Genomic DNA, 26532 nt, shown 5'->3' with positions numbered 1-26532 from the left:
CCAGGATCTTGTGCAATATGCCCTAGCCGTGGCATCCGTGGAAGACACCAGCCAGCTAGAATGGTGCGTTGTCCGTGTGGAAACAACGGGAACCGGAAGGTCCTCCTCATGTACTCGGTAGGAAATCAGCCGTTGTCTTCTTCCTGCGGCAAATCAGCACCTTCGCTTTGCAGTCGCGCCATTTGTTTCTTCCAGAGCTCAGCAAGGGTGCTGGAAGTGCTTGCGTCTTCAATGGTTTTATCTTCACGAACCCTGAGGAATCTTGGAAACCTCAGGCTTAACCCACGTTCCTCGCTGGCCATCCCGATGGCTGCCGTGTACGTTGGGCTAAGTGTGATATCTGCGAAAGCAATTTCCCAAACCTCCTGAGGTTCAAACCATACCTCGGGCTCGTTCCTATACTCCACGTAGCTTGGCCTTGGGATAGTATTGTTGCTATTCTCGGCGTACTTCTCTTTGTTCTCTTGATAGAATTTGTCAGTAAAACCAGACATGCACTTGGTGACAGCTTCCAGTGAGCCAGTTTCCGGATTTCGAACTGCAAGGAGAATTGGTGACCACCATTGGGCCTTTCGTCCCTGGCCATGCCAACCGGCAATGGGAATTAAGTCCAGAGTATCGAAGGCTGCATTATAGTCTTTCTTCACCTTGAGCCACGAATCGAGTCGTTTATCAGGCTCATAAGTAGAGAGCAAAGTGCGCCTTCGTGACCCTTTCTGTTTCTCGCCGGAAATATTGGACGACTCTTCGCTGGTGAGGATGCCGGGTGCTTCGCCATCGGTACCATCATCCAAGACCTTCACCATAATACCTTCGCATTTTGCGTTTGTGGCTTCCTGGAAAAAATTGAGAATCGTTTCCGACTCGGAAGACGTTGCATCAATGCTCTTCACCCAGGAAAACCGGTTGGGTATCTCCACAAAAAGACTTCGCAAGAGTTCACGTCTTTCTCTAAAAGGTCTTTCTAACAACGCTTCTCCGTTCAAGTACATAAGATCGAATGCAAAAAGACAAACATTAATTTTGATGTCCCCTATCTCAACGTTTTTCTTCGCCCGATTAGAAAGCGTCTGGAAGGGTAACAAAACCCCAGATTCTTGGTCCACGGCGACCACTTCCCCTTCAAGGACGAAGCTGGACACACCGTCTCCCCGAATCTGCGGAACGAGAGATACTAGATCCGGATATTTATCCGTCATCAGCTCCAAGTGGCGGGAAAAAAGCGAGACTTTTCCCGATGAATCGCAATGCACTTGCGCGCGCTGGCCGTCATATTTGTATTCGCAGCTGAATTTTCTGCCTTGAAGTTTGGTAAGCATCTCTGTCAAGTCACGCGTGATGCTTCCTAGCATTGGCAACAAGGGAACATGAAGTGCCAAGCCACATTTAGCGAGGACAGCCTCCGAGATACCCGTTGCTAAAAGGCATGGTATCAGGTCATTATAATTTGGGTGACGAGCGTAGCTAGCTTTAATCATCTCCTCTGCTTTTGCATATAAACTGGCAAGTTCATCCCTCTTAAGCTTCATAAGATCAGCATTGGTACGAACCCTATAACTAGCCGACGGAGGCCTTGAATAGAGGAAGGCACGAGCCAATGCAATAAGCATGGTGGTTCTGACAGCTCCGATGCGCAAGTGCTGGACGAGGGTTCGAACAATATATCGACTTTCTTCAGCTCCTCTCGCGTCTCGAAGTAACTGTTCCACAAGCCTCTGTTTGTTTTCCTGGCTGCCTGTCCCTTTACTGTTAGCGATTTTCATTAGCGAATCATAAACACCTTTGATGGAGAGCGGCTTTGGTCGTCTTAACGTAAAGGATTGCTTCTTTTTAGCTTCATAGGCGACATCACCGGCATCTCCATATTTGTCATAAAGAGTTTTTAGACCCAGGTTATCCAATCCATAAGCCTTCTTCAATGCCTTTGAGATGGCAGATCCTCCCAATCCTAATTCAAGCGGAACATATGGTGGTGCGAACGCGTTTGTAGCAAGCCAGACCGCTGGGAGCAGACTATCCGGATCCCCTTCGATTAAAATTCTCAATAAATTAACCAAGATATCCACAATCCTGATCCTGCTTTGTGTGCTGTTGACTAGAGAGAACGCCCTGGCCAATATCGAATAGGAAGCATGGCCCCCCTCGGTATTCCAGAATTCCCTAAGTTTGTCGAGGTAGAGAGACGGGTTAAATGTTAGAGGTGGCTGATCGAGCGGCAACGACATAGATATTGTGTCTTCCGCGGATGTGGAGGTTTGGAGGGACAGAACACTTTTCTTTTTTTTGGAAGAAGCGAATATACATGGCTTAGGAGGCGCGGGGATGGGGTTCTGGCCGTCGCTGGCCTTCATGTCTTGAGACGGCGGCGCCTGGTTTTCGTCCGAATTTGTGGGCGTGGCATTTCGGAAATTCGAAGAAGCATCATTATCCCATTCTGCTTGCAGCTTTCGAGCAAGCTCTTCGTCTGTCAGTAATTGGTGTTCCGAAGGGCTTTTTGGTATGCGACAGTCGGCTTCGTGTGGTTGCTTTCTTGGGCTTTTGAAAAAGGAGTCAATACTCCTAAATGTCCTCGGCGGGTCACCAGGATCGCCTCTTTTGCGTTTTCTGACGGGATTGGACATATCTTCATCCCTACTCAGTAGACTGTATAGAGTCTTCCAAGTGCGTTGGAACTGAAGCGGCGGTTGAACGGAGACAGAGCGGGATATGCCAAGCCTCTCTGGATCTTGGAGCAACTTTCGCATGAAGCTCCACGTCATGCTTCAAAAGCATCCCAGCCGTTAAGCTATCAGGAATACTAATGGCATATTTCTGCGATTCTCCCGCTGATATGGAAAACGAAGCGCCATTTTGATCATAATTCGATTTCCGTCGATTAAAAACAACCACACCTACAATGGCTCGGAGAGTCACGCCAGGCCGGCGCTCAACTACGCCATCCATGACAGAGTACCTCAACGAAAATATTCAAACAGTCGCTGACCTACAATCGTTGGACTCTCTTCTGGAGAGCCTTCAAAAGCAGCAGGAGCTCCAGAAACAGCAGGTCGTGCCAATTGCCACTTTGTCATAATTGCACATTTGCTGACACCTTCATAGTTACGAGAAGCGGAAGAGATTTTAAGCAAAGCGACCGAGGCATCGAAACAGCACACTGAAACAGTCCGAAGACGGGCCGAAGCCTTCAATGAGCAACAAAACGACATAGATAGACGGCTTGTGGAAGTTACCCAGTCGAAAAGCAGTGATGAAGCAACGCGGAAATTCGAGGCCAGTATGGAGAAACTTGGGAGGCTGGAAATCGCAAAAGGATATATGGAGCTGCTAGGCAGGGTGAATCGCATCAGGTTCGTTCTTCTTATTTTTGTGGGCGCCTTCGATACTTATTTTGTTGCAGCGAAGACACGTTATCCGTGATACAATGGTCTCCAAATGATGCGTTAAGTTTATATTCCGAAGTAAGAGCTCTGGCTTCCTCACTGGTGTCTGTCCAGGTGGCAGCTGAAGGTGCTGCTCCTCACCTTATAGACTACACTACTAAGCTGGTAGGAAGTCTAAAGGATGCGCTGCAGAAGGAATATTCGGGTAAGCTGCGCGCTGTCCTTGAGAAAATGAAATGGCCTTCAAAGGAACTTCAAGTGGACGACGCTCTAGTGAGGCAATGGGCGGACTGGTTTGAATTATTGCTCCGCTTGCAAGAACCGTAAGTGCTAGTGTTCTCTACGCTATCTTAAACAGAAAATTCATGAATTGCAGGGACGTCATTCCCCAAATTGAACTGCTTCAAAACGAAGCCCAATACCAGGAAACCCCAGCCCTACTCCCTTTAGAGGAAATGGTGTCTCCGCTGAACCTCCGATTCAGGTACCACTTTAGCGGCGACAAGCCAACCAATAGGTTAGACAAAGTACGTAGCCCATGTTCAGTGCCGTGATCATGCGCTGTGTACCACTGACAATGATTGATTAGCCCGAATACTTCCTCTCACATATAATCGACCTTATCAATACTTATAGCGACTTTTTTATGACGTATCTTCAGCCCATCCTCAATAGACGGGCACAAGATTGTGATTCGCGACTTATACCATTTTACTCGAATGCGATTTTCTCCTACATAACGGCGCTGTTGCCGATGGCACGACACAAAATTAACTCAACTCTCCCACATATTGCAAATCACTCTCAGTTACTGAGCCATTTTATACATGAATTAATGCAATTTGACAACGATGTACGCGAAATATGGGGCTACTCACCTGCCTTCAAAGAGGATCGCGGTTGGAAAGGGCTAACTTGGGAAGTTCTCGTGAAGCAAGATTGGTTCGCTCAGTGGCTCCAGGTTGAAAAAGACTTTGCTCTCTCCCGCTATCAGGATATCATCGATGCGCCTGATAGTGGTGAAATTGATTACGACGGAGTTGAAGCCACAGCAACGAAACCTACCAAGGCAGCAATTCGTGTCAATGACCTCCTTGAGACAATTACAGACAGATATCGACCACTGTCTTCTTTTAGCCAAAAGCTTCGCTTTCTCATTGATATTCAAATTACAATATTCGACCTCTTTCATGAGAGGTTACATTCCGGACTTGAAGCCTATCTTGCGATGAAATCAACAATTGGTCGGACAGTGCAAGGCTCTTCCACAAGCCAGGTCAGTCTGGAAGGTATTGCGGGGCTTGAAAGGCTCTGTAGAATATTTGGCAGCGCCGAGTATTTGGAAAAGAAGATGCAAGACTGGAGTGATGATGTCTTTTTCCTAGAACTTTGGTATGAGCTGCAGGATCGTGTCGACCAAAATGCCCGAAGCGGCAGGCCTGTGGCGGGATCCATGTCCATTTCCGACGTCGCGGCCCGCACGTCGTCGTCCATCACGGATAGCAATGCCGATCACGGTGCTGGAGGCATTGAAGGCGCATTGTTTGATGAAACTTCCTCAGCGTATCGTCGCATTAGGATCCGATCTGAGTCAATTATTGTTTCCACCTTGACATCAAGTATGCAAACGTCACTCAAAGCGTATTCTCGATCTTCTAATTGGGCGTCATTGGCACCTTCTTCTGACAATGAATCTACAATTACACCCTCCGTCGAGCTAGCTATGTTTACCCGGAACCTTACCGCTGAGGTCAAGTTCTTGTCGCGAGTCCTCGCTCCTGCGCCTCTAAAACGTATTGCCAGACAGCTTCTGCTGTCAATTCAGACGTATCTTTGGGATAATATCCTTATGCGACATAGCTTTTCAGCTGCCAGGGCTACTCAGTTACGGATTGATTTCGAGCATACATGTACGACTTTTGACGCAGCTCTCGGGGTACCAGCTGGTAAAATTGAGGCGAAGAAAATCGCCCAAAAATTAGCAGAAGGCCTATTGCTCTTGGAACTAAATATCAATCCTAAAGATAGCGTACCAGAGGCGGAAGAAACTGATAAGAGAAATGGCGATGGCATCCATCCAAACTTGGGTCTTTGGGAGGTAGAGAAGGGTCTATTTGCTAGCAATGAAAGCGCCCGGGAAGTTCTAAAATCTTTGGGAATAGAAGTTTTAACGGAAGCACAGGCGAGAGCAACATTGGAGAGGCGGGTCGAACTTCGCGGTTAACAACATTAACTGGGCTACGCACCGAATGCCAGCATGCTGGCATATGGCGAAAGTGAAGACAATAAAAGGCTGACGACTACATAATTTTATATACCCACTTCTAAATTAAACCAAAACATACCCCTTAAAATCTGGTTCTTCTGAATGAGGAATCGTAATTGGTTATTCAAAGACAACCGGTCCATGGCCTTTTTCTGCAGGGTTCTTTGGACGGAATCCGGAAGTAGGCGCCGGGTATGCTGTTGGAGTCGGTATGTTCAACTCTGAGCCCAGTCGCCGTTTTACAATGGTTGATCCAAGTTTCACAATAGTATTCACGAGGGAATCCACCGTTTCCTCCTTCGTAAGAACATTGACCACACAGCGGAAAAATTTTCCATCCTTAGCAAAAGTGTCGCCATCACTTGGGGGTGCGTAGTCCACCATGAAGCCTTGCGGCACAAGTTTTTGAACAATCTCTTCGGTTATTTGGCTGTTGAGTTCGGCTCTCTCTTCTTCGCTGAGTGCCTTGCCGTTGATCTCTCTTCCTGGGGGGTATGCCATGCGTCCAAGAGGAGCATAGTAAAAGCAAACTTGGAGACAGGGTGGGGGATTCTCAGTAAGGAGAATGAGATGAGGATTGTTTCCAACGACGGTGGAAAGATGCTCAGCAACACTACAAGCAGAGTCGATCTTTTGCTCGTAGCCCTCAGATCCGTAGTACATCCAGCTGAGGAAGAGCTTGAGGGCGTCTGCACGGCGGCCGCATTGTAGAGTCAAGTCACCCAAGTCCCAGAATCCCTTCGTGTATTCCTCGTTATGGAATAGATATCCCGCTGGTAACGTGTTTGCACGGTGGAATTTGCGAATATCAGCGGCCAAGAGGAACGAACAAGTGACCGGCACACCCAGCATCTTATGTGGATTGAAAGTAATACTGTCAGCAAGATGGGATCCTGTAAGTTTGCTTTTCTGCTTTGAGGAGAAGATAAAGGAGCCTCCCCATGAGCCGTCGACATGGAACCAAAGGTTGTGCTTTCGGCAGATCTCAGAGATTTCCGGCAGAGGGTCGAAACTGCCTACAACCGTGGTACCCGCAGTGGCATTCACGAAGAATGGCTTCTTTCCTTGGCTTTTCGCGGTTATAATAAGGTCATCGAGCGCCTTCGGTATCATCTGCCCTTTCTCGTCCACGGGAACGACCCAAACCGCTTTGCTACCGAATCCAAGCATTTGTGCAGCCTTCTCAATACTGTAATGTCCATGCGCACTTGAGAACAAGACAAACTGATTGCCGCTAACGCCTTCAGTTTTGGTCTCCGGAAATAAAGTATTCCTCGCGATAACAATTGCCGTTGTATTGGATGCTGTACCACCTTGTACTGCTATCCCTCCAGCGTACAGGCCATTTAGGCCAAAAAGGGAGGCCAAACGGGCAGCAGTACTCTTCTCGATAACGGTCAAGGCCGGAGCGACCTGGTACACATGAACATTGGTATTCAAGGCTGCAATGATCAACTCCGCGGCAAGTCCGGGCGCATTCGTAGAGGCATAGAGTTTGTCCAAAAATCCCTGATGCCAAGTGTTCACAGAATATTGAAGTATCCTGTCCAAGATCTGAAGGAGGCCATCCGCACCCTGCCCGCTATCCGGGAAATCTACCTGGAGTTCTTGCTGGAGCTCACTGGGCCTTTTCAAGTTTAATAACCCGGAGAAGAAAGGGTCAGTTTCGTCCGAAGGGTCATGCGCTATGATTGCTTTAGAACCTCTATCTGCAGACTGTATGAACTGCAGAATGCGTTCCTGCACGGGGTCAAGAAGCTACAGGCATAAGTTTATCAGCGCGTGCTCAATGAATGTCGCGCAAAAAGCATTCTCAGAACATAAGTTCACCATTCAGCTCGAGTAACGGCTGTTTACTCACATTTCTGACTTCGTCCGCCCGTTCCATAGTTATTTACTCCCTACTGGGCAAGCAAGCATTCAACCATTTCAATTTACGGAAACTAAAGAGCAGAGAGTGATGTATGCGCAGACATTCTGGCTCCCGTTCAGCCAATATTAGAGTTTGGTGGTGCGAGATTTAATCGGAATGCTACGACTTGACCGGGGTGACATCACATTCGGGCGATAGATCCACACAACTCTGTTTCTAACTATGACCTCTATGAATAACGTGCTGGACGGCCAGTCCCTGGAATACGCTAATAGTAATCCTCGACCCTGGCTGGCCCGGCCTGGAGCGGGCATCCGCAAGGGACCGTCACATCCCTTATTAATCAACCCAAACGCCATCAAGGGGGTCACCGTTTCCTCCAGCAAAGCCACCAACCCCCCGAAGAGAACATACAGGGGGGTGGCCCTGATCGACCGTTGGTCGATTTGGCCGGTACTATGCGCTGAGTAGACTCTTCGCCGATAAGGCGGCCGGCTTCCTTTTCTTTCCGGCTTTGATCTCTTCCTTTCCCTTCGGGTTCTCCGACTCTGGTTTCCTTGCCTTTTCCTCCACCTGCGCTGCAAATCGCTCTCTTGCCAAGTCCAGTTTTGATTTTGGCTTTGTGACCTGTTCATTGTTGGATGAATCCGCTGTCGATGCGTTTAGATCTAATCCTTTGGCCCTTGATATCCATTCGCCTCGTTTTCTTTTGTACAGGTCCATGGACCAATTCCTCCATACAGCCCTTCCCAGGAAAGAATCTCGCAGCGCCTTCTCATTGGCCACAAGCTCATCAGCCAATCTCTGTTTAAGGAAAAGCAGATCACTGGTAGCTTGCCATAGTATATCAACAACATGAGATCCGCTCGTGTTTAATGCGAGCTCGCACAAATGTCCTGAGAACTTGGGTATTATTTGTCTGCGGAATTGGCCCGTTGCTTTCGAGAAAATGAGTGATTCTTGGAGAACACGGGAACCTGTTGGGCTTTTTGCAATATCCAATAGAAAAGGCACGGTTGCCTCAAGGAAGCTAGATCTGATCATCTCTGCTAGAGGTCCCGGCACTCGCAACATTGCCTGTGCAAGAAGCGAGCCATGAAGTTGTTGTGAAGGTAAGTTAGTGGCGCTCTTCGTGGGATCCTCCTTGCTAGGCCCAGATGCCTCATCCAACTTCAAGATCTTTTTAAGTCTTGAAACGGCCTCCTCTCCATAAGCGGATTTAAGTGTGTTAGCTAGAGGAGTAAGATTGGCACCTCGTACCGCTCCTCTCTCTATCAAAGCTTTTATCACATTCAATCTTGATCGCTCAACCATTGAAGGTACCTCACGCAAAATGGTATCCATGGTAGCCTGTAAATCCTCTTTGCTAAGCCTTTCCAGGACACGAACCGCAACATACGATGCTATCTCATTCCTGGAAAGAGATCCAATGCGTTCACGGACGATGCTTTTGTATATCATTTTGAAGAATTTGCCTGGAACATGCTGGAATAGCGTCTCTAGCAAGCGGGAGCCAACTGGATCGTAGAATAATCCGTTAATAAACGTTGCGCTCTCGGTATTCTCCAGAGAATCATCTGGAATGAGTCGCCGGAGAACCGAGTTAGGATCCTTGGCCCTGTCCTTCCCAAGGTGAGTCAATTCGACCGCTAGAAGTACCTGGAGCACTGGGGACCCGACGGGATGAGTAGCCAAAGCGCGTAAATAGGTGGTGTCTAAACCGGCAACCAAGCCGTTGATCATCTTTTCCAACGCGTCTTGGAATACCGGAGGAACGCTTCGCTTCCCAGAGGAAGACTGTGGGTCTGTTTTGAAAGCATCGAAATTCTCCTTTTTCCGACTGGCAACCACCGCGATATTCGAGGAATTATCCAATGACTCCCCCGCTAATATCAAAAGGAGGACTCTTATCGTATGAGATGCAAATGACTCGGTTAAGAGGTAGCCCCAGTTGCCTTCAAGTTCTGAGATCGCGTTCAAGACTAGGTCGGCCATTGGTAGGCTGGAAGCCGATTCTCCACCGTCTTGGTTCTCCTCCGCATCATCTCCTTTCTTTGTTCGAGGTTTCGACTCGTATGTTACGATGGGCGCCGCTCGTAGGAAAAGCCGTTCACAACAATGGCTAGCGAACCGGTGTTGAACGAGATGCAAGAAATGCCCACTGAATTTTCCAAAAAGTTGCTTCAGCTGGCTCGCACTTGACATCGAGATTAGTTTTTCCATCAATCTTGAGCAAGACTGGCTGCATGCGATTTTCAATTCTTTCCCACCGGCCTCTTGCAGCACACTGTCAATAAAGAGCTGTCGGTCCTCATCATTTTCGAATTGGTTCAGCTCCAGGGTTTGGTTGGCACGGGAAAAGTACTCTTGTTCATCCGAGTCCAGTAGTCCATAGAACGGCGTGTCGTCTACTGGAGCAGCTTCCTCCTCGAGAGGAATGTAATCCTCTCCATCTCCGAACGCACTGTCGTGCGGAACAGGCACTTCGGAGCTCTCATCGCCCTGTATTTTTTGCCGCTTTGTGATTTCGGCTTCGGTTGCTTCGTGCCCTCGCTTTCGCTTTTGACTATCCTTATCCTTCTTCGCCTCTGCTCGACGGCCTCTCTTTTGCCTTTCTCGTGGCATGGTGGGCAGATATCGTCGACTCTCTCTGCACGCTGCCTCCGGTGTTCCATCAATTGAGGAAAATTTAGCTTAGTCAGCTCTGGTCCTTCATATCACGTGACTAACCACCGTTGCTTATGTCGCTGAATCGTAGCAACTGCCATGACTCCGATAAAGCCTTGAAACGGGGTCTTAACATACTAGAATTCAGAGTAGACATGCTATTCCTACGCTATGACTATTAAGCTAATTATCTAAGGCACGGACATACATAACTAGACCGGTATATGTGTGTGCAAGATGTAGACTTCCTTGGAAGTTACGCAATCGAACAATGGAATGTCCGATGCAAAAAAGTTGAATCAAGGAAGTAAAAGGAGCTTTTTCTTCGGATGGAATGAAGGATGCAGACCATAGAACAAACGGCTCATGCAACCCAAACACATCCGTTGGTAGGGGAAGGGAGAAAAAGAAGGTATCAACGGTAAAGAGGTATCAGTCATCAGATATATGTACTGCATTAGGAATATTCGCTAACCGCCTAGAACACGGAGCGTCGCTATAAGCGAGACAGTCTGACTATCAAGCGTCACCTCGCCGGACAACACGCATTAATTTTTTGGTTTGTTCCGCAGCTGATCCCTCAGTTCATCTCGGAAGAGCTGGAAGAAATGCTTGATGCCGGGCTCTGCGACGACGAAGAGCAAGCGGAAGTTAGCATCGCCAAGGCATTGTATTGATCAAAGGTTTGACTCACTGTCGATGTTTGTTCCTCCCATATCTTCCGGGGCCTTGCCGTGTCGCAGATCCTGGATTGACTTATGGACACGGCGCACAGCTCTATGGAAGGTCGGGCTGGCTAAAAGCTACTGTAGATGAGTGAAAAGGCCTTAGACTTGAAGCCTGGGGCAGGGAGCACAGACCCTACCGGTCAGCCAAAGCTGTAGCGCATGTCAGAAGATTCGCTGTTCAAGATTTGAATTGAAGCAACAAGAGGACAGGCGAGCATGACGTACTTCAAAAAAACGAAGCCACATGCCGGATGACTGCAAATCACATCGTGGCTCTGTGCCTGTGACAGTGGGAGACGCCTTGCCACAGCCTGCTGCGCGTTGCGACACAGGGGTTGATTGGGATTGCTGAAAGGAGAAGAAAGTGTGGAGGAGCAAAATCACCCGGTAACCGAACTCAAACTGGTTACTGTATTAGAGTGTGGCTTGTGCAGCTGTGGCGAGTGTGCGCTCAATCGAGATCGTCGTCCACCAGCCGGATCTTCGCTCGCTTGCAATTCCGCCTGTTTGCCGCCCACCTGCGGGCGTCTGGATACAATTTGCGGTGCTGCTGTGGAACTTCATTGGTCTAGTACACACCGGTCTCCCTCTCCTCCTCATGCTCTGCACACAGCATTTCACCCAATACATTGTGCAGAGTAAACTTTTAGGCTGTCTACTCTATTTTTGGCTCCGTTCATTTTCTTAATTTTTTTTTTTTTTTTTTTTTTTAATTTTTCTTTTTTAAACTTTCTGCCTTGGGAGTGCGGGTTGAAGCGCCTGCTTGGGCCTGGGGAGAGAGGGACAGCCGTTGGTGGGCATCCATAGACACACCTGAGTGCCGCAAGCACCAAGAAAAAATCGCCCCTCATCATCTTGACTTTTGGCCATTCGCATCTGCAGACAAATATGGGTGTGGTTCACGCTTGGAGCCTTCCATTCAGGGTCTGATAGTGCCGTCTCTGCACTACAGGCCACAGCTGTCAAACAAATTCCTTTTGGGAAATCATCCCCCTGATTGTTCTCGCCTTCATCCCATGAAGTGTGTTTCTCCTCTCCCGCATCCCTGAGTTGGTTTGCATCCATATATGCCTCTGATAGTCTCAAATCGCACGTGCTGACTCGCCCTGGCGAGTGCTGTGAATCCGGCCCCCAAATCCATGCGGGACGGCTCAGCCAGTTGCCCGGACCTGCTACTACGAGACACAGCGCCTCCAGACACGCCAACGTCGAATTTTGACTCCAACCGGGCACGCAGCAGTGTACCCTCTGAAACTTCTAGCCTTTCTGACAGTGTTCATTCAAACCTATTCCTCAAGGCCAAGGGTGGCCCGAGCAAGCTTCGCCGCTTTATGAAGCAGGCTCGGAACTTTCGCCGTATTGCAGCTACCAAAATGTCGGAAGCGCGTTTCCCACAGACCCTTGGTAAGCGGGAACGTTCTGCAGATAGCAGATCGTCCGTCAATGGAGGCTCCGTCGCAGCCCTAGATGTGAGCAGCAGGGAAAGCAGCGTCGAAAGAGGCGCCACGCCCACAGTCCCCGCATTCTTGACGCAGTCCTACTCAGGTGAGCTTTCCCCGTCTGGCGGACGTTCTCGGTTTCCTTCAGTATGTTGTCTAACGAGAGCTCGGGACGCATAGAGCTACGGTCAAAGTTCGAAGAACTCGAATGGATCCAAAGAAGCCGGATCTCAGCTGGACTTCTGGCTGGAGATCCTTCGCATAAATGGGCGTTGGAGTCCAGCCCTATGGTCAAGGAGAGAAGCCGCTATGCAAACGTCCAGGCTTGGGCCAATTCTCGAATTCACCTAAAAGTCCCCCCCGGAGAATGCGACTTTATCAATGCTTCCCCAATTGAGCTAAAGGATACCCAGTCCCAAGAAGTTGTTCGCTATATTGCAACTCAGGTCAGCCCCGTTCCGTATATATTTTCTGACAGCTCTCTCTAATGAATATCTTCTTGTAGGGTCCGAAGGAAGGTCACTTGGCACATTTCTGGAACATGATTTTTCATGAGACGGGGGAAGTGGCGGTAGTTGTAATGCTCACCCAAACCTTCGAAGCCGGTAGAGAGAAATGCGCACAATACTTCCCGCTAGATATGGAGGTTCCCACTTTCCATTTCTCTTCTGTTGACTCAGATCCATTTGTTGACCACAAAGAAGACGATACTACATCCGACCATCCTTCTGGGTCAGTTTCACTTTTGGAGTGCTCCTACGACGAGTCATGCTGCTCTGAAGTTCGCAAGCTCAAGCTAGAACTCGGTTCAGAATCAAAACTTGTTTGGCATTTCCTGTTTGCCGGTTGGTCCGATTATGCGAAGCCAGAGGGCCACTACCGCGATGCGCTAATTGAATTGACGAAAATAACCGCCGACAAGGCGAGATCCCGTGACAACCCGAGAATCGTCCATTGTAGCGCTGGTGTTGGAAGAACTGGCACCTTTATCGCCCTTGATCACCTTCTAAGGGAATTACGGAACGGGCATCTGCTAAATGTGGCCGATGACACTGTCGACACCGTCTTTGATACGGTAAATCAACTCCGAGAACAGCGAATGATGATGGTATATAATGATATACAATATCAATTTATATACGACGTCGTAAAGGAACAGGCCCATGCTCTCCTTGGAGACAAGGGTGTGACTGGTACTTCCGATGCTGAAGGAAAGGATACCACGAAGGACGAAGAAGATACTCCTACAGAAACGAACACCAAGGGAGAGCTGGAACCCATTGTTGATTAATTGGTCTCCTTACTATCGAGGGCTGTGGAAACGATGAGATCGCCCGCTGGAGCTGATCTGAACCACCTGAAGCGGAATCCCTACTGCTCGGGAATTTTGGCCAGACCATCCTTGTTTTTCATTACCCAGTTTGTATTAATTTTTGATTTCATATGTTTTGGGAGGCCTTTGTGTAAAGTTATTGGCATGCATACCTGCTTTGGACCGGGACAATAACCAGGCATTTTTCTTTCAAGTCTTGTTTTTCAGTCTCTTTGCATAAAACAGTTTATCATTCATGGCCTATACTTTCATTGTTACCACATTCCAATCATTGGTATAAAAGTAGTAAATAAAATTCCTACGGAGTTACCACATTTTCCTGTTTTGTGAGCTGTCTTGGAGAACCACCTGACCATGTTGCTTTCATCCTATGTATGTACTTCCTCATGTTTTCCAGTGACTACAATGGGACAAAGCAGAATATATAATATAATATTATGCCGCACTTTGATCATGTCCCATCAACTAGCATACTTTTCCACCCACACTCCAGATTCAAAATCATTCCTAATTAGACTCACTACATGTCAGCAGAAACAAGCAGCAATTCATGGCCTATAAAAAAGGTAAACAAGCCCAAAAAAAAAAAAAAGAAAAAGAAAAAGAGACAGAAAGAGAGAGAGAGATTTTTAAGTATACATGAACCGCAGCTCAACAAGCTTTTCATCATCTCATCATATTCATATTAAACATTGATCAGTCACTGCGTAACTTCACATCATCCTTCGCCTGGGCTGTTTTTGGTCTATCTCCACTTCCCACAGGGTTACTCTCGCCCTGCTCTCCATCTTCCTCATCCCAATTGTCAACCGCGTTCTCGTCCCAATTATCAACCTCTTGCTCCAGAGTCCTAGTAGTCGTAATGCCAGTTTCCTGGGTACCCAGTTCTGTGTCGTGTGTCGAATTGACGCCTAATTCAATATCATCCCCACCAGCTCCATCGTTCATCAAATTTCCAAAGCGAGATTTTCTTCTCCGCTCCAACATCCGCTTGTGGTACCACGTACAGAGTCCCACCGCGCCCAAGCTGCCAACTATGTTGGCAAGGATATCAAAGGGATCGAACGAGCGGCCGTTTGGAATCAGTGATTGTACTATTTCCGAGCCGATTCCTAGTACCAGTGTGCAGACGGCGATGGTCAGGTGGAGTGTTCGCCGACGAGTCGTGTCTAGGATCCAGTAGAATGCGATGGAGAGGATAAAGAAGGTCACGAAGTGGAGGAATTTGTCGTTGGGCTGGAGCGATGGCGGGATTGTCGAGTCGCCGGGCTTCGATTCATTGTGAGGAGTGAGGCCAATGTAAGCGGATAGAAGAAGAAGAACAAGGAAAGCCCCTGAAGTTAAAAGTGAATTTTCGAGTTAGCAAGCGAAGGAAATGCTGAGGTGATATACGAGGCTGAGAGCTTCGGTGGACCGGCTGGCAAACATACCAGCAAAGGGATATCTTATGCGCATTTTGAGCTGCAGAGTATTATCAGGGAGCTTTTTCTATTCTGCTTTTCTTTTCTGTTCACGAAAGAATGGAGGAGATTGCCGTGATCTAGGTGTTGTTGGGTACGGAGTAGTTCCTTGAGTATTGGGGGTCTGAGAGGTGATTCACAAAGAACTCATGCCGCTGACGCTGTGCGCTGACCTGACAACAGAAGATCTATTTCAACGTGTTCTATTCACTGCGAGCAACAGCCCAGCCCTGGCTGTGTATGCCGACAGCCCGTTTCCACCTCACTGTGATCTCAAGCAGCCGAAGCTTCTTTTTGGCCCTTCCCCAGATCCCGTGACCTGCTCGGTTGGTCAGAATGGTCTGTCTGGGCAACCTTATGACTTTCCACCTCCGCAAAGAATCTCCACCAAAAGAGTCTCACTCTTAGCCATCGAGAACTCAGCACATCCATCGGTTTTCGCTTCGGATCCAGCTCCGGAGTGGTTATCACGGCTTGGGTTCCATCTTATGCGATTTTTCCGCGACCCAGGAGTCCAGATTGTTCTCCGCTGAGGTGGGCTCGTCAGCTGAGGGTAACCCCCTCGCCCGCCCAGCAGCAGGCGGGTTTGGCGCGGCCATGTCGCTCAACCAGCACTGCGCCTGGCTTCCTCCAGGTCATCTCCGCCCCCCGGATAATCAACACAATGCCATTTCCTCCGCCAATGGTCTGTCAAACGGCCCCTCCCGGCCCCGCACCCCCCAAATACCTTCGCGCGCAAATGCGGAGAGCTCTCAGAGCGGAAACTTGATACTGGACAGCGATGGAACACCGGAGGAAGACCCTCGTGTTATCGCCTTTCGAGAAAGCTACAAGCGCACGGAGGCGAAGATAAATTTGCTCTTTAGCAACAAGAGGGTTCTTGATGTCTCCGCTTCAGTTACCGAACCGAACGGAGCTCCCGCAGAGGATCATGCGCCCGCCGATTCCCAAACAGAGGCCGCTCTGGTGCCTTCGCGACGTCCGGCCCGGAAACTAGATGAAGATGATTACGATGAGTATGACGACGAGGAAGACAATGAACCCGAATCGCAAGCTCCTCCATCACCTAAATCCAAATCTACACCCCCCGTCCCCGAAATAAAAGCCTCGCCATCTTCTCCGCCAAAACCTTCTCGAACTCCAAGTTTAGAAAATCAAAAAGAACAGAAAAAGGATTTGTTAGAGGATATCCGGAAAAAATTAGAGCAGGATAAAAAGGAAACTGAAGAGTCGGCAAAAAGGAGCTTCCGCACAATGTTCTACACTTTGGAAAATGACCGCGATGCGATGTTAGATCAACAGAGGTTGGAAGAGTCTGAGAGGCAAGTTGAGGCTGAGATGCGAGGTCAGAGTGGGAATGACAATAATCCCACCAACGGTCAACCAGGATACGGTTCACTAAGCAGCGCCAACCTCGGGGCTTCAAGCTTGACGCTGAAGAACCTTATCGCCCGGATCGATATGAAGCGCAGTGAAGTTCAAGCTTCAGATGCTGAACTGCGCAGTTTAATGAGCGAGGTCAGAAAGAACCGTAGCAAATGGGCGAGCGAAGACAAAATCGGTCAGGAGGAGCTCTATGAGGCCGCAGAAAAGGTACTGAGCGAGCTCAAGGCCATGACCGAACACTCCAGCGCTTTCTTGACCAGAGTTAACAAGAGAGATGCGCCGGATTACTATACCAGTAAGATCAGATCCCCAGCTTGGGTGGTCACGTTCTAGGCTAATAGTGTGTGACAGTCATCAAGCGGCCTATGGATCTTGGAACAATGACAAAGAAGCTCAAAGCTCTTCAATACAAATCAAAACAGGAATTCGTGGATGATCTCAACCTGATTTGGTCCAACTGTTTGAAGTATAACACTAACCCTGATCATTTTCTCCGAAAACACGCCTTGTACATGAGGAAAGAGACAGAAAAGCTTGTTCCCTTAATCCCGGACATCGTAATTAGAGATCGCGCAGAGGTTGAAGCTGAAGAACGTAGACTGCAACTTGCTGAGCTTGATGGCGCTGAAGAGAGTGATGACGAGCCAATCATGTCGTCCAGAGGGCGGAAAGCAACCGCGACAAAGGGTAAAAAGGGTGCAGCGACAGGACGCAAAGCTCCCGCAAAGGGTCTTCAGGCAGCTTCTTCCGATACTAAGAATCCGGTGTCTGATGCTACCAGCACAACCCAAGATTCAACGATCGAAGGGATTCCGGGAACTCTGTCAACACCACCCCCCGGAACCCTGACGCCCGTTACTTCAAATGGTCAGGGTGCTGCTGCCACTGGGAGTCAAATGGATACTATGGATATCGATAATTTTGGGCTTGCTGTTCCAGCGTACAACAGTGCACTGTCTGGCTTGGGTGTCGAGTTCGAGGACCCTGAGTATAAGATCTGGAAGCAGGCCACCAAGAGAGATCGCGCCGTCGTGGCTGCTGAGAGACATCGGCTCTTTAAAGGGGACAAGCTGAACCCTGATGAGCCGGCTCTCCTGCGAACCAAAGCTGGTATGAGGCGGTGGCTCAGAGGCCAAAGGGAGGCATCGAATGAAGTTGACAAGCACGTTGATGCCAGGCCTGAAATAAAAGCACCTGAGACGACTGGAGAGACCTTGGCCGAAGGCATTGAGCAGGAGGAAGATCGAATGCTTCCAGATTATTATGACTTGATGTCCGCGCTGCCAGACCTCCCGGAGCATTTGCATTGGAACGAGGACCCCGAAGGAAATGTCATCGAAACCTCAGAGGAATTTTTAAGGATCCTCCCCAAAGGACTGTTCACTGCACCGCGTAGCAAATTTTCGAAGAAAATGGACTCAAATATGAGGCAGATGCAGGAAACGAGAAAGATCTGCTCGAAAGTAAGCATCGTGAAGCAGATGCAACAGCAATCGCAGGTATGTCTTCTGTACTCAGCTTTGGAGTATGCTCGGGTTTAATAAACTCTTCCAGATGTATCAAAACCAGTTCCAGAAGTATCAACCCGAGCCGCTCGTAGAGCAAGACGTCCATCCACATGTAATGAATGATGAAGGGCCAGTTATAAGTCCCTGGGTTTGCAGAGCTGCCCTTCAGCGATCCGTTGCAAAAGTTCTTTATCATACCGGCTTCGAAGAATACCAGCCATCAGCGTTGGACGCTGTCACCGATATCGCTGCCGATTTCTTCTTCAAAATCGGAGCCACCCTTAAATCGTACATGGAATCGCCGAAAGTTGCCAGTTCAGAGCAAGCTTCTACCTCATCAAATCAACACCAATGGAAGCGTCCTTACACCCAAGAACAAATGATCCTTCACACGCTTCAGTCGGTTGGGACAGATGTGGAAACCCTGGAATCTTATGTTAAGGACGATGTTGATCGCCATGGAGCCAAGCTTGGTGTGATCCATGAGCGTTTAAAGGCTCATCTCGCAGAGTTGCTGAGACCAGCTTTCAATGATACTGCTGGTGATGGCTCGAGTGCTTTCAACGATGGAAGTGAACAGTTTATTGGTGGTGATTTTGCTGAAGACATCGACGAAGATTTCTTTGGGTTCAAGGAACTTGGACTCGATAAAGAATTTGGTCTTTCGAGCCTGAGCGTCCCTCTGCATCTTCTCCAGAACCGGATGTATCATGCACACCAAGCTCAAAATCTAAAGTACGTTGACTTGACCACCCTGTTTCAATTGCTCTTTGCCAATACTAACTTGTTTTCAAGCTCGTCGCAAGCGGTATCTGCATTATTCCCGACTCCTCAACCCTATCCACGAATATCACTGCAAACACTCCCACAACACATTGGCCTAGTTCAAAATTTCTTCTTGGCAAAATTGCACGCCAACAACGACGAGCCACTGGTAGAAGATCTAGAACTGCCGCCAAAACAACGTCCTAACGCAGCACGGCCCCGCGTGCCAGCGTCTGGCAAGATCCCGCCTCTAACAGGCCAGGCAGTGACTACCAGCCCTCAGAAGCGACCCGCACCACCCTCGTCGGGTATTACTGCTATCAAGTCCGGACTTTCTGAACCGAGCAAGAAGAAAGTGAAGAAGAATCCCAGTACGCTCGGTGCTACCAGTGCAGATGGTACAGACAATTCACACCTCGCCGGTTCTCATAGCCCCATCAAAGTTGAACCTGCGTCGAAATTGAACGGAATAAAAGAAAACGGGAACCCCACTGACCAAAAAGGTGATGTCAATGGTGTAGATGGTGCCGAGAATCCTACAGGGGCGTCCCAGACTACTCTATCAAACGACGATAGCATGGATGTTGACAATAGCAATGCTGTAAATGGGGCTGCAGCGACAGCTTCTGTAACAGGAAGATCTGCTCCCAACGCTACCGCTGTTAACGGTCACGTTTAGCGCAAGAACTTGACAACCCAGTTTTGGAAAATTCACGAATGTTATGTGGAGGACTCCTCAGATCACTATAATCTTCGCTTGTACCTTTTTGACCATTCTGCTCATTTGAACATTGAACCTCTTTCTCACGGAGTTTATAGGATGTGTACACTTCCAATTTTTGACTTGGAGTAACATTTCGCATTGGGGACCATATCTCCTTGCTTTCCCCTTCCCAACCCCATATACCCTCATTGACAAAGCTCTAACCGCATCTTTGAACCTTGTATATTCGTTTTCTACAATATGTGATTATATTCCTCAATGCCTTGACTCATTTTAACGCATCAGGGTGGTTTTGGTTTGGTTGGGTTTGGATACGTTTTCCCAACTACTATCAGGCTTGGGTTTTGCAGGCGTCGTTGCTCGTTGTTTTTCTTTCTTGTCAGACAAAGTTGTTCTTTTTTTATTACTTTCACTCTCAAAATATGGCTGTGTATCCTTTTTTGGGTCCCAGGCATGTTATTTTCTTTTTGTGTGATGGCTGGCACCTGATTGGGCATTGGCAGTTACTCTATGCCTTCTTGATCCTGTGTTGTTCACGTTGTTTTTTTGCCCTTTTTTATTGCATTTAATATCAATAAATATATGCAGATGTCATGAGTATTGATGTATAGTTCTTGCAACTAGCTCCTTTATGTGGTCATGATAACAGGAATACTTCTCCCAGGTAGGACTTCAATAATAAATTTGTTTACACCGATTTTCTTCCTACTAGAAATTGGTATTGCAGATCTTAATAACGCCCTGTTTACTATGTATGCTTGCTTTGCAAATCAGGAATAAGTTACTGGTTCAAATGAATGTAGCTTCTGAGCAGATCTCGATCGTGTAGCTCTCTCTAGACTCTCCCATTTGCACCTCGAAATGGCTAGAGACGGAAAAAGAAATTTTTCATTCCAGGGAGGTAGTCAAGTCATACGACAAGGGAAATCGTCTTTCTAGAGAATTACTGCCCCAGAAAATGTCTTTGTCATTCGAACACTGCCCACCTTCTACCTTAAAACCACAGGGATGTATGCCACAACTCCTGTCAACATCATATTTTCCTCAAACTTAGTCAGTAATAATAAACATTGCGCAGATATTCGCTGGAACTGTAATCGAGACAGACAAGCGTACTTCAATCCCAGCAGGCATGCCTCTCCAAGGCGGCAGATGTAGTACCTCGTAGGGGAGCAATATCCCTGTGCTCGTACTTCTTAGCTATACCAAATACCACATAGCTCGGCCCAGTCTAGTATAATGTATCGCTAATACAGTAGATCCCCGCTATAGCGATTTAAATTTGGAAGCTTGTTCGATTCATTATATAGGGGAATTCACTATATAGGGGGTGCGCCTTGAAAATAGGCATGAATATCTTGCTGCTGCTGAGTTTAAAGCCTCCTTGCTGCTATTTTGCTCTTATAGCTGTTGAGCTGCTGAATTAGCTGTTGATCTTCCTGATCTTGCTGCTCTTTGTACAGCCAGAGCCATTTAACTAGATCTAGAGTCTCTGAAGACATAATCTCGGAAGGACCTACGAGGCTACTAACCATATGCGGAAGCTATAGAAACCACGGAACGTGAACTCAATAGATGTGCGTGCTCTCGCTCCCCTCATCCTAAGGATTGTGGGATGAGAAGCGAGACGAAAACTCTGCATTGGATCAAAGAAGATCCGAGCCGCTAAGCTGGAGACTAACTACATAGAGACTAGTGTCTTGACACCGCCCCCTAGGCTCCAGTGAGTACTGGGAGAAGACAAATTTCTAAATACATAAATTCAACAAATCCAGGATCCAAGCTGATTCAATAACCAAATGAGTGGAATATTTCTTAGTAAATGGTAAGTGGAAGTCCAAATTGGAGGTTGAGCTCCAAATCTGTTGCTGGTGTAATGTTGTTATGGGTTATGCCACTTCTGCCAGTGTTTGTGTCATCCTAATCAAGTGAGTGTGAATGTAGGATTCATGTTGTTGAGATTCAACATCTGTAAGAATTCTTTAAATTTTTGTTTTCCAAGTGGCTTTGTCAAGCTGTCTGCTGGATTCTCTGTTTCTGGTATATGGTAGAGTTTCACCCTTTCCTCTTTGAGAAGCTCCTTCATGAAGAACCAACATGTATCCATCCACCTGGTGGCTGGTGTGTATGTTGGCTTGTGAGCTAGTGCTATAGCATTCACACTATCTGTATATATAGGAATCAGAGCTTTTTCTGGAAGATTGAGATCTTGTAAGAGCTTCTGAATCCAGAGTGCTTTCTTCACAGCAGAATCAAGAGCACAAAATTCTGCTACTGTGCTTGACAGTGTAATGATCTTTTGGCATTTTGAGCTCCATGCAATGGGAGTTCCTATATAAAATAATATGTATGCTTCTGTTGAGTGTCCTTCCTTGCAGTCTTGATGACTAGCATCCACATAGACTTGTAATTCTGGGATTTCAGGCTTTGGGGTGCCTCTGAGAGTTAGGTCTAGTGTGGGAGATCCTTTCAAATAACACAGTATTTGTTTGCTATATCCTAGATGCTCTAGTGTTAGCTTTGTAGTGAATTGTTGGAGTTTGTTGACAGCCAATGTAATATCAGAGTGGCTCTTTATCAAGAGCCAATTGAGAGCTCCAAGAAGCTGTTGCAGCCAGTTTACAATGCTTTCAGCAACTACTGAACTAGACTCAGGCTTCTGTGTAAGCTGTACTCCTTCTGCCATAGAGGTAGTCTGGATTGTTGAGCCACTCATGTAGAATTTGGCAAGAACCTTTTGAACATATGATTCTTGGGAGAGGTAGATTATTCACTTCATACAATCTTGTTCAATTTTGCAACCTAGGAATCTTGATGGTTTGCCTAGAGATTTTATAGAGAAATGGTTGGACAGCTTGTTTTTGAAATCAGTGATGGTTTCTTTTGTAGGAGCAGCAATAAGGGTGTTGTCAATGTAGATTATTAGTAGCAGGCCAGACTCTTTGTCTATGAATACACATGGATCTGTATCCTTTAGTGGCTTTAAACTGATCTCCATGAGAGCTTTTGTGAAGGTCTTCTGCCAAAGATGTCCTGCTTGCTTCAGTCTGTACAGAGCTTGCCAGAGTCTGCAGACAAAGCCTTTTCTTTCTGTTCCAGTTGGAAGGCTCATGTAGATCTTATGGTGCTTAAGTATGGCATGCAAGTAGGCTGTAACTATATCAACTTGTTTGCAGTGCATATCTTCAACTGCTATTTTTATAAGTGTGAGCTTGATAGCTGATTCAGTGACTATGGATGCAGCAGTCTTGTCAAAATTGAGGCCAGGGTGTTGGAAATTACTGCATATGACCCATCTAGCACAGAAGAAGGTAATGTAGCTGTCAGCATTTACTTTCAAGTCAAAAACTGTTACAAACGTAGACCTAGACCAACCAAGCATCAGACAACATCAGATGTTCAGGGGTATTCATGTGACCCCAATGCTGAATGTATAAGGATCACACAATTCACATAGATTGTGGGAACCCCAGCATTCAGTCTTCAAGTGAGGGGACCCCTATATTTTACACACAACTCTCTCCCATCAGTTGCAGGTGTTGTATCTACTTAGCTCTTTCATATCTCTAATCCTGGGAAAATCTATATAATCTACAACCAGTTCCCCTAACATTCTAAATGCTTCAACATACAATTGCCTAAGTCAGTACAATGCCATCAAGACCCATGAGATAAACCACAACAACACCCCACATTGCAGACCCAACAGAGATAGACACCAATGTGAAGAAGATGAACATTGATGAAGGTGCTAGTAGCAGTAGAGTCACCACCAGCAAGACACCAGCAGATGATATGGGCAACAGAGATACACCTCTCAATACATTGGATGAAATCTGAAGAGAGGAGACTCTTGAAGAAAAGAAGACATGTCTGCAAAAGAATCTAGCAGACATACATGAACAAAACAAGATATGCAGGCTGCAGAAGCAGATAGAATATGAACAGAGAATAGTGAATGATGATTTTTCTTTAGAGTTCCCCTTACACACAAGACTGATAGAGGAGTCAGATGATTTTGATAATGTAAAGCCATCAAAAGCATCTTACTACCATGGCAAATCACTTGGCAAGTGCAAATTGTGGTTAGCTTCAATAAGACAGCAGTTTTGCCTGAGGAAATCATTATAAAAGACACCAGATGCAGTCAGAATTGATTGGGTGTCCAGCTATTTTTGTGACAAACCCCAGATGCATTGACAGATATTGAGAATAGAGAGAGAACAACTACCCACATCATGAAATGAATTCAAGATGTGGTGTAAGAATGATGTTGAACTCAAGATAACTCATAGTCAAGGCACAATGCAGCATTATCATGACACTGTTCAATGAGAGAACCAATCCATACCCTCATTTTTTACATACATTGCTGAACTTGAACAGGACCTGGACAGTTTACCAGATGAATTCTTTTGTATACCCTTTCTATGGATGAAGCTCAGACCAATCATCCAGGCTGAACTGAATAAACTGCAACACCAACCAAAAATAGTTATAGAATTATAAGAACAAGTGATGCTTATTGAGTCCATTCTAGAAAAGAAGAAGCAAAGTCAGTGGAACAAGAACCAAAATAAGAAGAAATGAAAAATCTCAATCTCTCAAGAGAAAGGTGCATCCCAACAAGACAATGAAGAAGGTTATCCACAAATAAAGAAGATGCTGGTGAAACCACTTCCAAAAATATTGGAAGAGGAACACAAATAATGAATGAATGAAGAGCTCTGTCTAAGATATGGCCAACCAGACCATAGAGCAAAGTTCTATACAAACAGCTCCAACAAGTTCCAGTGGACAGACAAAAAGGATGAGGATCAGGCAAAGACTAGGGCTGCAAAGCCCATGCAAGACCCAGGTCAAACATTAGAAAGATGGGGTGTTAACCCAATAGAGAAGGCAAGCAGGCACAGTATGTGCCTGTCAGCCACACTGACTACACTGTCAGGTGGTCTTATGGAGTAAGCTGTACTGTTGGACTCAGGTATCACAGTGGACAGTATCTCCTACAAACTGGTGTCCCAATTGGACTGGGATCAACCAGAGATGCCCATGGGAGTTATTGAGATGTCAAATGGAGCTGAGGCTGATTGGTATGGCATCTACAAGGTCTAACTCACTATAATGGACTTCATGGGGACCACAAAGGTGGAAAAATGTATGTTTATGGTGATCAACATGGTTGATGTGAATATAGTTCTAGGCATGCTGTGGTTAGAAGATTTCAACCTGGACATAGACTGGAAGAACAAGATGTAATATTACTGACTCTCAGAGAAAACAGTGGAACTTCTGAATGCAGGTAGATTTCTCTGAGCAGTGCATATCAAGAATGAACTCTCTTATGCTATTTTTGCATCAGATAACAACCAAGTCCTGACAGAAGTACCTGAGTGATTGAGAGACTACAAAGATATTTTCTCAGAAGAAAAAGTGGCAGAGTTGCTGGAATTAATAAAGATCAGTCACCTGATTGTCCTTAAAAACAGCTATAAGCTCCCATACATGCTAATCTATGGACTATTGCCCAAGCAGACAGAGATCCTATGAGAGTACATCAAGAACAAGTTATGCAAGAGTTGAATATGTCTGTCACAAAGTCTGACAGGGGCTCCAGTGTTGTTTGCACCCAAAGCTGATGAAGAACTCAGACTCTGTGTTAATTATCATGGTCTTAATGCAATTATAATGAAGAACTGTTACTCCTTGCTGTTAATAGATGAGATGTTAAGCCAGTTGGCAGGAGCATGCTACTTTTCCAAGGTAGACCTACATAATGCCTACCACCAGATTAGAATCAAAGAAGAAGATGAATGGAAGACCATGTTTTATACAAAGTTTGGGAGTTTTGAGTACCTTGTCATGTCTTTTGAATTGTCAAACACACCAGTGATCTTCCAGTCCTATATCAATAGAGTGCTGGCAGGCCTGATTGATGTATGCTGTGTAGTTTACCTAGATGACATTCTTATTTTCTCAGTCTCAGAGGGAGAGCATGAGAAACACATTAGACTAGTTATGAAGTGTCTAAGGAAATACCAGTTATTTGCAAAGCTTGCTAAGTGCACTTTCAAAAGGTGAATGATCTCATACCTTGAATATATCATTGATAATGAAGATATCAAGATGAACCCAAAGTGGGTACAGATGATTATGGAGTGGCCCTTGCCTTAAAGTTTTCATGATATTCAGGTATTCCTGGGTTTTGCAAACTTCTATTGGAGGTTCATATGAAAGTACTTGGTTATTGTGATGCTGTTGACAGACCTCTTGAAAAGCAGTAAAAAGAGAAGAAAGAAAGAATCTTTTCTTCTGATGCCTGCTGTCAGAAAAGTGTTTTGTGAGTTGCAGGCAGTCTTCTCCAGAGAGCCTGTTATCTGATACTATGATCCAGAATGTAGAATACATCTGGAGACAGATGCTTCAGAACATGCTGCAGGTACAATATTACTACAGCTGTTTGAAGATGGGTGGCATCCAGTTGCCTACTGGTCATTCAAGTTTGACCAGACCCAATGAGCCTATGGCACACCAGATAAGGAGATGTTGGCCATTGTCTGAGTGTTTGTTCATTAGCAGCAGTACTTAGAAGAAATGAAGTACTCTGTAGAGATCATTACAGACCATGCAAATCTTCATTTATTTATGAAGTCCATAAACAAGGTGGCACAACAACAACATGTAAGATGGATAGAGATTCTCAGAGTGTATGACTTTGAGATCCTCTACTGCCCTGGGAAGCATAACCCAGCTGATGCATTATCATGAAGACCAGATTATGTCAAACTAGAAGAAGACATTGGTCTGCTGATGTATACACTCAAACAACATTATATGGATGGTGTTCCAGAGTGGGACCCATTTGAAGGAACTTTCTTTAATGAAGGAGATATCCAAGTATGTGCTGCTTGTGCTGTCCAAAGCAGTAGGGTAGAGGTGGCACAGGGGAGATCTGGTAGCACCAAGATGGTTGAGTTAGTCCAGAGAGCACCAGCCAAAGATG

General features: G+C 46.6%; 7 protein-coding genes across 8 annotated transcripts; 3 read left to right on the top strand and 4 right to left on the bottom strand.

The window, feature by feature from the left end:
- Positions 1-125: 125 nt before the first annotated feature.
- D8B26_003297 (uncharacterized protein) lies at positions 126-2759 on the bottom strand (the record flags this gene model as incomplete). The annotated part of the gene is made up of 1 exon (XM_003068439.2): positions 126-2759. One exon carries the CDS (start codon positions 2757-2759, stop codon positions 126-128), a length of 2634 nt encoding a protein of 877 aa, XP_003068485.2.
- Positions 2760-2806: 47 nt separating this feature from the next.
- D8B26_003296 (uncharacterized protein) lies at positions 2807-5604 on the top strand (the record flags this gene model as incomplete). The annotated part of the gene is made up of 5 exons (XM_066124098.1): positions 2807-3046; positions 3100-3347; positions 3398-3703; positions 3757-3907; positions 3970-5604. The coding sequence occupies exons 1-5, from the start codon at positions 2897-2899 to the stop codon at positions 5602-5604; spliced, it is 2490 nt and encodes an 829-aa protein (XP_065980174.1). The 5' UTR covers positions 2807-2896.
- D8B26_003295 (uncharacterized protein) lies at positions 5224-7579 on the bottom strand. Its single transcript, XM_003068441.2, has 2 exons — positions 7508-7579; positions 5224-7404 (listed from the first exon to the last, which is right to left on the bottom strand). The coding sequence occupies exons 1-2, from the start codon at positions 7532-7534 to the stop codon at positions 5767-5769; spliced, it is 1665 nt and encodes a 554-aa protein (XP_003068487.1). The 5' UTR covers positions 7535-7579; the 3' UTR covers positions 5224-5766.
- Positions 7580-7911: 332 nt separating this feature from the next.
- On the bottom strand, positions 7912-10144 carry NOP9 (Nucleolar protein 9; the record flags this gene model as incomplete). Its single annotated transcript, XM_003068442.2, has 1 exon — positions 7912-10144. One exon carries the CDS (start codon positions 10142-10144, stop codon positions 7976-7978), a length of 2169 nt encoding a protein of 722 aa, XP_003068488.2. The 3' UTR covers positions 7912-7975.
- A 1448-nt stretch (positions 10145-11592) lies between these two features.
- On the top strand, positions 11593-13952 carry D8B26_003293 (uncharacterized protein). 2 transcript variants are annotated; one of them, XM_066124097.1, is made up of 4 exons: positions 11593-11935; positions 12029-12459; positions 12534-12799; positions 12859-13952. In XM_066124097.1, exons 1-4 carry the CDS (start codon positions 11931-11933, stop codon positions 13642-13644), a joined length of 1488 nt encoding a protein of 495 aa, XP_065980173.1. In that variant the 5' UTR covers positions 11593-11930; the 3' UTR covers positions 13645-13952. The 2 variants fall into 2 exon arrangements, with proteins under 2 accessions (XP_065980173.1, XP_003068489.2); XM_003068443.2 differs by having other exon boundaries at positions 11593-12459.
- A 172-nt stretch (positions 13953-14124) lies between these two features.
- Positions 14125-15445, bottom strand: D8B26_003292 (uncharacterized protein). Its single transcript, XM_003068444.2, has 2 exons — positions 15117-15445; positions 14125-15020 (listed from the first exon to the last, which is right to left on the bottom strand). Exons 1-2 carry the CDS (start codon positions 15139-15141, stop codon positions 14383-14385), a joined length of 663 nt encoding a protein of 220 aa, XP_003068490.1. The 5' UTR covers positions 15142-15445; the 3' UTR covers positions 14125-14382.
- A 163-nt stretch (positions 15446-15608) lies between these two features.
- On the top strand, positions 15609-19738 carry SPT7 (Transcriptional activator spt7). The gene is made up of 4 exons (XM_003068445.2): positions 15609-16827; positions 16884-18031; positions 18087-18775; positions 18836-19738. The coding sequence occupies exons 1-4, from the start codon at positions 15744-15746 to the stop codon at positions 19482-19484; spliced, it is 3570 nt and encodes a 1189-aa protein (XP_003068491.2). The 5' UTR covers positions 15609-15743; the 3' UTR covers positions 19485-19738.
- The last annotated feature ends 6794 nt before the right edge of the window (positions 19739-26532 follow it).

Source organism: Coccidioides posadasii, chromosome 2 (assembly GCF_018416015.2).
Source record: "Coccidioides posadasii str. Silveira chromosome 2, complete sequence".
In the NCBI taxonomy this organism is placed as follows: Eukaryota; Fungi; Ascomycota; class Eurotiomycetes; order Onygenales; family Onygenaceae; genus Coccidioides; species Coccidioides posadasii.
This window is presented reverse-complemented; position numbering and strand designations above follow the sequence as displayed.

Excerpts from the sequence above, each read along its gene's own strand:
- SPT7 (XM_003068445.2), top strand. The coding sequence starts at position 15,744 with ATGTCGCTCAACCAGCACTGCGCCTGGCTTCCTCCAGGTCATCTCCGC. Across the intron at positions 18,032-18,086 it reads AGATGCAACAGCAATCGCAG|ATGTATCAAAACCAGTTCCA; the intron begins GTATGTCTTCTG and ends AAACTCTTCCAG. Across the intron at positions 18,776-18,835 it reads CACCAAGCTCAAAATCTAAA|CTCGTCGCAAGCGGTATCTG; the intron begins GTACGTTGACTT and ends CTTGTTTTCAAG.
- D8B26_003292 (XM_003068444.2), bottom strand. The coding sequence starts at position 15,141 with ATGCGCATAAGATATCCCTTTGCTG. Across the intron at positions 15,021-15,116 it reads CATAAGATATCCCTTTGCTG|GGGCTTTCCTTGTTCTTCTT; the intron begins GTATGTTTGCCA and ends TTTTAACTTCAG.
- D8B26_003295 (XM_003068441.2), bottom strand. The coding sequence starts at position 7,534 with ATGGAACGGGCGGACGAAGTCAGAAAT. Across the intron at positions 7,405-7,507 it reads GGGCGGACGAAGTCAGAAAT|CTTCTTGACCCCGTGCAGGA; the intron begins GTGAGTAAACAG and ends TTATGCCTGTAG.
- D8B26_003293 (XM_066124097.1), top strand. Across the intron at positions 12,460-12,533 it reads CTTGACGCAGTCCTACTCAG|AGCTACGGTCAAAGTTCGAA; the intron begins GTGAGCTTTCCC and ends CGGGACGCATAG. Across the intron at positions 12,800-12,858 it reads TTCGCTATATTGCAACTCAG|GGTCCGAAGGAAGGTCACTT; the intron begins GTCAGCCCCGTT and ends ATCTTCTTGTAG.